Below are 9,206 nucleotides of genomic sequence, written 5' to 3'. Positions count from 1 at the left end.
TGCTCCGCCCCTGTATATAACCGTACCACATATATAGGCGAAGAGAGACAGTTATTTTAGCTTAAGAAAAGTATATTGGATTCCTAATTTTTTATGTTTTTTATGTTTTATCCATTGTCCTATTAATAACGCAATTATCTGTACCATTAAAAAGGGTGTTTGTGGAAATATGCATCTTGAAAATAGTAATCCGCGTATTTAGTGGGACAAGCAAAATTCAAAATTCCGCTTATACAATAGGCACGGAGGGAGTACGTGGAAATAGTATCTTGGAGAGGCTCTCTAAGAAAAGATTTTCCATGGATTAAAGTTAAAACCTCGCTTTAGACTATTCTTCTTTATAAATGAACCCACAATTTCATGCAAAGATGGCTAACTCAAGAAAAAAAAAAACGCAACCTTGCAGTAATCCAAGAGAGTCCCGACTTCATTGCAATTTTTTTAGGTACCACAGAGTTGATTCCAAATAACACAAGCAAGTACGTCCGGGACAATCCCTTATAAAAGGAGTACAAACGTAAAAGAGGAGAACAAACTTATGATTATATGCCTGATTTCATCTATGGAAGATGCTCCGCCCATATGCACAATGAACCATATTGATAAACAGCGGAACATACGACCATAAAAACAAGCTAACGGGGATGGATGCAACCAGAGACAAAGGAATTGGAAGCCATGTATATCTAGGTCCAAGAACTATGTAAAGTGTAGCACAGAAAGCGACCATCAATGCAATCACTGAGACGAAGAGAGTTCCAAGTCCTAGCATCAATTTTTTCGGGATGACTTTAAGGAAATCATCATGCTCATATTCCGAAGTTAGGAGCGCTAAGAACATAAGAAGTGATGAGGTCGAAGAGAACAGACCCAGGGCACTTGCAACTGCAAATACAACGAATGAATCTTTGTGCAAAAATATTGGAATGCCTCCGGTATTATATCCACCTGGTGCTGTAAAAGTTGCTGCGAAAACAACTGTAGCAATTAGTGCAGATACAAAGGCACATGACTGAGCGATGTCCTTTATCCATTTCTCTCCTTGAGCAAATAAATCTCTGTGTTCTTCTTCAAATAAATCTTGAGCAGTCCTTCCTTTATCGTTTCTTCGTATCTTATGTGCTGGTGGCACAAGACCTTCTACCACCTACAAACAAAAGTTGGGTGATGAGAACGTTGTTGTAATGATGTCACTTCCTATTAAGTTGAATAGACTTAAAGTTTGTCTACTAAATACGGATGGGTAACTAAATCGTGTTAACTACTAGAGTAACTGAAAATATATACCTTAAACCATTGAAGCTCTCGCTGCACCCGCAAAGCAATACAAGAAATTGGCCTTTCGAATGGAGAGGGAATTTGTGGCCATGCAGCCATATGCAAGATCGTATTATCATATTTGTCCACTAAGGCAGCAAACTTCTTCTTAAACCCAGTAATGTGATATAAGAGATTGAAAATCTTTTCTTGCCGTACTTTAATTGCACGGTAGAATATACCTCTTCCCTCGCTATTCTCAACCCAATTGATACCAGGAAAAGTTTGTAGACACTCTGTTACAAGTTCCACGGCTCCGAAATCTATCGCTGTGTCTAAGATGTTTGTAGCTTTGAAATAATCTATAATCTCCAAGGGTTTCATTGAAGATTCCATATTTTTGATTATGCATTTCATCAGTTTTACAGCTTTATCATGCAGCACCTTTTTCTTGAGTACTTTGCTTCCTGGGACTGGGAAAAACAAGAAACCAAGTGTTCATTATTATTACTTGTTCATATATCTTAAATCAAATACCATAGCTCATAGTCATTAGTCATAGCTTACTTGTTCGTTTAGCAACTTTCCAGATAACTTTTCCCATCCATTGGCACACTGAAAATAAAATCAAGATAGCTAGAGAAATCAAAATATGAGAACTTCCAACAAACTTCGGTGGCTAACCCTTGACGGCAGGTACGTACCTCTTGTTGAATTGTGAACGCTTGAAGTCTCTTCTTGAGGATTCTCCATGTCTCCATTGGCTGTGGTGCCAGGAGTAGAAGGAAAATACACTGACATAATTGTAAAACATAGTGAGTCCAGTTCCCAGTAGAACAAACAAGACGGATTGATTTAGTTCTGAGATACAAAACTTGGGTACAGTCGTACTGTACTGCTAGTGTCTATGTTAAAAAAGATTCGCAACATTTCTTGCCAAAGTGACATCTAATAACATAGAAATAAATAAATCAATCAAAAGAAGCTACAAACATGAGCAGATGAAACGATCCCAAAATTTCAGCTGATTTCTACTTAGAAATGCATCGCTTGCTGCCATCATTTCTAATGCGCAGGGACTCTTTTCCCTAACGTCTCGTTCAATAGCCAAATCTGGATACTCCTGGATCATATCGTAGGCAATATCTACAAATTCAAAACAAGCAGTAATCAGATTAAAAACCGCGTGTACATTAGTTGATTTAGTTATGATGATGGTCACCACTTACCAAAGAAGCCTGCCCCAATTATACTGCATATTATCTGGCGCCCTAAATCACCAGAGAAAAGATTCCGAGCATCGGGATTCTTTATCATAACATTGTAGAGATACTTGATTATGTCCTCCTTTCGATCATTCAGGGAGGCGTAATTTGTAGCATTTAGCAGAGGAATGCAGCCGTACTTATCAAGCATGTTTGTCAAATTTGGGTTCTTTTCCACCATTGCTTTTACAGATCTGATGCTTCCAGCTGCAGCGGCAAGTTGAAGTGCTGTTTCATCATCAAAGTTTTGTAGTACAAGTTGTTGAGGGGTCATGAGTTTCACAAGTTCCTCCACAAACTTGGAGTGTCCTTCAGCTGCAGCTACATGCAAGGCCGTGTCGTTGGAGATTGTAATCCGTGCAGTCACTGCAATATCCGCGCCTATCTTATCAATGAAATCCTTAGCCTTCTGCCAATCACCTTTCTTTGCTGCTTTGTACAACGGCAGGTATTTACTGAGATCAGTTGGGGGAGTGTAGTCCTTCCTGTCGTCGGTCTTCAATTCCAAACTCCCTCCGACATTATTCTCATGCTTATTCTCCTGCATATTTTTCTGAAAAATAATCAAACAATCGCAGGTACGCATAGGTAAAGCCGCAGCCAGTTACAACAGGAAGGGAATCGGAAAGCAGGCTCGCCGATTACTACGGGAAGGGGATCCGGCCACGCGGCCTGTGGTTGATGTTGATCACCTTAAATTTTACAATGCCTTGGATTTAAAGTAGAATCATCAGACAATTGCAAGCACCCACAGGAAAGAAATACCCTTCAGAGAAAGAAGATTCGTTGACATGTTAGACAGAACATGATAAGACTTTTTAGATGCTAGCTTATCTAGAGAGGCTCAATCATTAAGACTAATTAAATTAGTAGTGGGTCGTGTGGTCTAGTGGGCAGTAAATCAGACGATAATAATGCATTATATCCAAAAGGACCAAAACAATAATACCGCATAATTATAATTAATTGAATATTAGAGTTGAAACTTTATAATGAAGCCAAATGAAACAGTCACGTCAATACCATTTGAACCGAACATGTTTCAGAAAGAAAAGAAAAAAGAAATTGAACCAAACCAGTAGTCATTTCTACCAAGTTATGTCAAAAAGCCAACTTTCCCAGATTATTTTTTTTTCCTTCTCTCTCTCCTCTCTTTTGTTTTATGTTTTATGTTTTAATCGAATGAATTGTTTTGTTTTTGATGTCTTTTGAAATATTCTTTCTTCATTTATTTAGGATAAATTTTTCTTCGCCTTGAGGGTGATTTATTCAAATCTTAATCCTCCGCTCGTGACTTGTTGTTATCAATTTAAAAATATGACTATTAGATATGGTACGTATTGCTATGAATTCATATCCATGAGATTTAGGGCATCCGGAATTGTTTAAATCTACAAGATTTTGGGGAAAATACTCCTTTCTTTCAGAAGTATCTCTTATTTACAAAGAACAAAAATAAAATCTGATCAACTTTCACCAACACGAATGCGTGACCATGAAGATAAACCCGTACCTTCACAAATTCTGACCGATGTGCTCTACTGCGGGATACGATCTTGATTGTCACTATGTTCTCTAATCTCCGGACAAGATTTCGGGGATGTTAGGTGATGCAGGAGCATTTTATGCTTCTTGAGGAATGTTTTAATCTAGGAAAGTCCTACAAAATCGGGACGTTTTTAGTTGTTTCCGTACTTAATCTTAGGTTTCTTTTTGTAGGGGTTATCTTTTTAGTATAAATAAGCTATTAGGTTTTCTATAGAAGTAGACTTGATTATGATATTTTAATTAAACTTTAATCTGCGGATTATAGAAGAGTAATGGTTTTTAACCTAGACTCAGTTATCTAGCGTTCTATTGTTATCAATCCTATGTTCTATTCAATTATCTTTGTTCTATTTGCCCTAGTTTACGGTTTTAGTTTCTAGAACTGTATCAGTTGGCGCTAGAAACAAAACACACCAGTAAACCCTAGTTTCTACAATGATAGGTAGAGATAGAGGTGTTGGTAGAGGTATTAGATTCATAGATTCTACCGAGTCAAGAACTTCGATTGAAGAATGTTGCGACAGCGACAGGGACATGCGAAAGCTCGAATGGAGATACCGGAGAGCCGACGCGAACCTTTAGATTCACTGGAAGGAGTTTCTGAAGAAGATGAACACACAAAGGTGCATGAGAATCGTCGTTATGTTGTTCATGAGAATCAAGTATTCTCAAAACACACCTCTTTGTATTCACCGGAAGGAGGATCAGAGGATGATGAACATGCGTTTAATGAAAATATTTTTCATAACCGTGTTGTTCATGAATCACATCATGGAAGTTTAGAAAACAGATTAATCAAAACCTTTAACTTGAACACCAGATGGGTGAAAGTTGAAGTGTATGATATGTCTGGAAGAATACATGCCGAAGATTTCCTAGATCGGGAGGCCAGCATAGAGAAATATTTCGAATGGCAGCCTATGACCGAAACTCAAGTGAAGTTTGTCAAAATAAAGTTGAAGGGTTCAGCACTACAGTGGTGGAAAAGGCTACAAGAACAGCGTAAGAGGCAAGGCAAAGAGAAAATCAAAACTTGGGTTCACATGAAACAGAAGTTGCGCAAACAATATCTGCCATCAGATTACCAGGTGATGATGCATAAGAAGTTTCACTTGCGCCAACGCGACCTTAGTAAGAGCACAAAAGTGACCAGTACATCAGTAAAAACAACTGTTCGGATTACAAACAGAGTGCACAAGAAAGAAGTTCACTTCATTGAGGCTGATAGTTGTGTACACATATATCTCACTATCGGACACGTGTATACAGAAAGGTACGTGGAAAGCATGCAAGCCAAAACATCAAAACACGATGCGTCACGAAGCACCAAACAAACCCCTAGGAGTTGCTTTATCTCATCCCCAGAAGAGGAGCTAAGATCAACGGTGGAGAGAAAGTCAGCTGACACGGACTGACAGGGGCAGAAGACACTTGTCTGACACGAGCAGACCCCTCAACTACCCGCATTAAACACTCTGAGCAGTGCACGTGTCGACCAACCTATGGAACGAGCGAAGATGCCTCCGCGGGATCGAGAGGGAAACACAGACCTCCGCGTGATGGACGCAAGGATACGAGAAGATAAGGTTCCAACGGTCTTCAGAGATGGGTCCCACATTCCAACCTTATAAATACCCAATCTCCACAAAGAGGGGGGGGATCGAAAAAACATCAGGAGAGAGAGAGAGAATAGCAAGGGTAAGTTAATCCCATAGTGGAGAGAAATATGTAAACCCAAAGTCATTCAACTATTCGTGTAACCGTGAATAATATAGTAGAACAACAAACCCCGTGGATGTAGGCCTTAGTGCTGAACCACGTAAACCTTGGTCTTATTTACATCTCAGCACTTTACATTCATTTAGCTCCGCACGTATCTGCTTATATATGTTGTTTTCCTTTTATATTTGTATCCCATGCATAATCGCTACGCACGGGGAAGTTGGAGGAGGCCATGATAAACCCGTGGGTTTTGAGCCAATGAATCCACATCAGGGTATCATCATCGTAATCTCTTTAGACTTTAACGATTGATTGTGGGCATTCGGACCCCCGCGTAGTTCGTGTGTCCACAATTTGGCGCTAGAAACAGGGACTTCGTCCCGGTAAAAGATTTATCTTGTCCTGTGATTTCATTCTAATTTGGCATATGATTGCTCCGATTTTATCAGCTCCGACCGTATAGATCATTCGTCAACTGTATTATGTTCAAAAACCCACCTTTTGCCTTCGATAAGAGTTAGTGTTCCAAGCATGGGTTATTGCCCTAATCCGTCGGATTTACAATTTTCATAGTTTTTTTTATACTAAGGATCGCCTTTAATAAAACTTTAACCCGTATTTTATAGCCTGCAGGTGTTAATTCCCTCTTGAAAAATTGTATTTCGACAACTAACCCGCTTCACGCGGATATTCCCGTTTCTGTTTGAAATAATTTATACAGAGAGAACGTGTTGTGAGTAAAGAAGGCGAGTTTACGCTAGATTTCGTCATCAACAAAAGGGCACGTGATGGAGAAGACGCAGGAAGCAGGAAAATCCAAAACTTTGTCAAAAGAAACACCCCAGACAACCCCGATCATCACCCGAAGCAAGCAGAAAGGAGATAAAACTAAAATGACCAATCGAAGGCAGGATACCACTGAAATCACTTCACCCATGAACGCTAATTCTGTTGCAGTGGCGGCTCTCAGAGCAGCAACGATAAAATACGGGGAAGCCGCGGTAGTCCCGAAGGCTGCGGAGGCTAGCAATACCTTCGCCATGAGTCAACTTAACCAACCAAGGGAAAGGGTGGATGAATCCAGAACATTCCAACCCGCGCATCTGCTAACCTTTGGAATGCCGCTAACAAATAACCAGAATCAAACCATACCGGCGGCTCTGGCACCGCAGAGGGGCGCTCACTCCAATTTGGAAACACCAGCAACAGAAGCTGAACCCCTGCCACCTTTAGTACAGACCATGGAGGAGGGCGGCGCCACGGCTGTAGCGGCACGTGCGGGGACTCCCAATCAGGGGTCCAACCAATCACACCAACTAATGGCTGAGCTCGAGGAACTGAGAAGGAACCAACAGGTTTACGCAGAAGCTGTAGCTTTTGGCCAGAGAAAATCAAGATTTAAAGGAGCGGATTGCTCTAAGCACAAAGACCAGCCAACAACTTGATGAAGCAAGCTCCAAAGCACCAGAGCCAAACCAAGACTGTAGAGTCGTCCTAGCGACTAATGAAGACGCGACAAGGAGACATAGCGTATCCGACCCGGATTATGACGATGGAGAGTCAAACGGAAATGATCTGAAGAATTTAAGCACCAACGCGCAATGGAGGAACTGCGAGATGAGATGATGGCAGAGATCAGGCAATTGAAAAATAAACAAGGTGGGGGAAGGTTAGAAGAGGTCATGAGAGAAGCTAACTCCACGCCCCTAACGCATCGCTTGGCCAACACCCCTATTCCCCTGAAATGCCCTGTCCCGACGTTCGAATGCTATGATGGGTCCAGCGACCCTGCTGCACATGTTCGGTACTACAACCGCGTCTAGCTAGATGGGGACAGAACGACGCCGTACTCTGTAGATACTTCCCGTCAAGCTTGAAGGGATCGGCGTTATCATGGTTTGATAATCTGCCACCAAACTCCATACACTCATACGACCAACTCGCAGAGAAATTCTTAAGAACATACATGTACAACAAGACTGTAAACACGGGATGGATAAGCTTTTTCACTAGCAATCGGCTACAAGGAAACCACGAGGGAATACACAAACAGATGGCATAGGATCTGCCAAGCCATAGGAAGCGTGGACCCAGTGGTAAGCATCAATTGCTATAATGGGGCTTAGACCGAATGAGTCCCCTATTTGTTGAAATTCACGGGAGCGTGCCCAAGACAGAAGGCGATCTCCGAATAATTATCGAGAAGCACGCTCGACTTGAAGAAATTCAACGGGAAAACCCGAGGGCATATCCGCAGAGGTCTCACCGCACCAATTCAGCAGAACAAACCAATGGGGCCAAAAGGGGTTGCTCAGATGAGAGACCTCACGAAGATAGAAAGGAACGGAGGGATGAACGAAGAACAGGCGACCGAAAATTCGAAGATCAAGTTTACACGAAACTCAACGCTAGCTATGCTCGTATCCTACGAGAGATCAAAGGGAGGGAAAACTTAGAATGGCCATGGTCTAAGGGAAAGCACCCCCGAGATCCGAGAAGTCTAAAGATTACTGTGAGTATCACTGTTTCAACGGACACCAGACCGAAAAATGCAAGAACCTTAAAATAATGATCCAAAAATTAATTGATGCGGGAGAGCTCAAACATTACATACGGAAGGAGGTTACCGAGGACAGATCCAAACGAACCAAACCAGTCCAACTTCCGGAAGAAAACCGAACAATCAACACCATCTCGTGTTCCGAAGCCACAGGACCCTCACTCACAGCACAGATTGGAAAAAGGTTACGGAAGCAATTCGAAGATCGCTGCGAGTTATATAAGGTCGATGGGATAACAGTGGACGAACATGAAAAATGGATGGAATTCCTGTCATCTTCGATGCCGAGGATATCGAAGAAGATATGGAAGACCATAACGATCCCTTGGTCCAACATTACCAATAGCTGGATGTAACCTCAAAAAGATCCTCATAGACGGGGGAAGCTCTGTGAATGTCCTATTCTATGATGCATTCAAGCGGATGAAGCTCCATGATGAACAGTTGATGACCTCTTATCACACCATCTACGGATTCAATGGAGCGGCCACGAAGCCCTTGGGAGACATTGTGTTACAGGTTAACGCAGGGCCCATGAAACTGGATACCCGATTCAGTGTGGTGGATACCCCTTCCCCCTACAACGCCATTATTGGACGACATGGGTACACAAGCTCAAAGGAGTTGCGGCAACATACCACCAGTACCTCAGATTTCCAACACCTGAGGGAATATGGAGATCAAGGGAGATCGAATCGCTACACGAGAATGCCAGGCCACTCAGGATCATATCAACAATGAGCAAGAACAGCGAAAAATCCGAAGAGTAAGAAATCAAGAAACCACGAAAGAGAAAGCCGTAGACTATTCCTTAAGGAAACACAGGAAAAGGCTTGACGAAAGAGGTAATGTCC

General features: G+C 41.8%; 1 protein-coding gene across 1 annotated transcript; it reads right to left on the bottom strand.

Moving 5' to 3' along the window:
* Nucleotides 1–409: 409 nt before the first annotated feature.
* LOC113344468 lies at nt 410–3,282 on the bottom strand. The gene is made up of 6 exons (XM_026588439.1): nt 2,487–3,282; nt 2,251–2,403; nt 1,962–2,051; nt 1,825–1,872; nt 1,288–1,730; nt 410–1,147 (listed from the first exon to the last, which is right to left on the bottom strand). Exons 1-6 carry the CDS (start codon nt 3,106–3,108, stop codon nt 557–559), a joined length of 1,947 nt encoding a protein of 648 aa, XP_026444224.1. The 5' UTR covers nt 3,109–3,282; the 3' UTR covers nt 410–556.
* Between the last annotated feature and the right edge of the window lie 5,924 nt (nt 3,283–9,206).

This window comes from Papaver somniferum, unplaced genomic scaffold, assembly GCF_003573695.1.
Source record: "Papaver somniferum cultivar HN1 unplaced genomic scaffold, ASM357369v1 unplaced-scaffold_76, whole genome shotgun sequence".
In the NCBI taxonomy this organism is placed as follows: Eukaryota; Viridiplantae; Streptophyta; class Magnoliopsida; order Ranunculales; family Papaveraceae; genus Papaver; species Papaver somniferum.
Note: the sequence above shows the minus strand (reverse complement) of the source record. Positions and strands in the feature narration are given on the sequence as shown.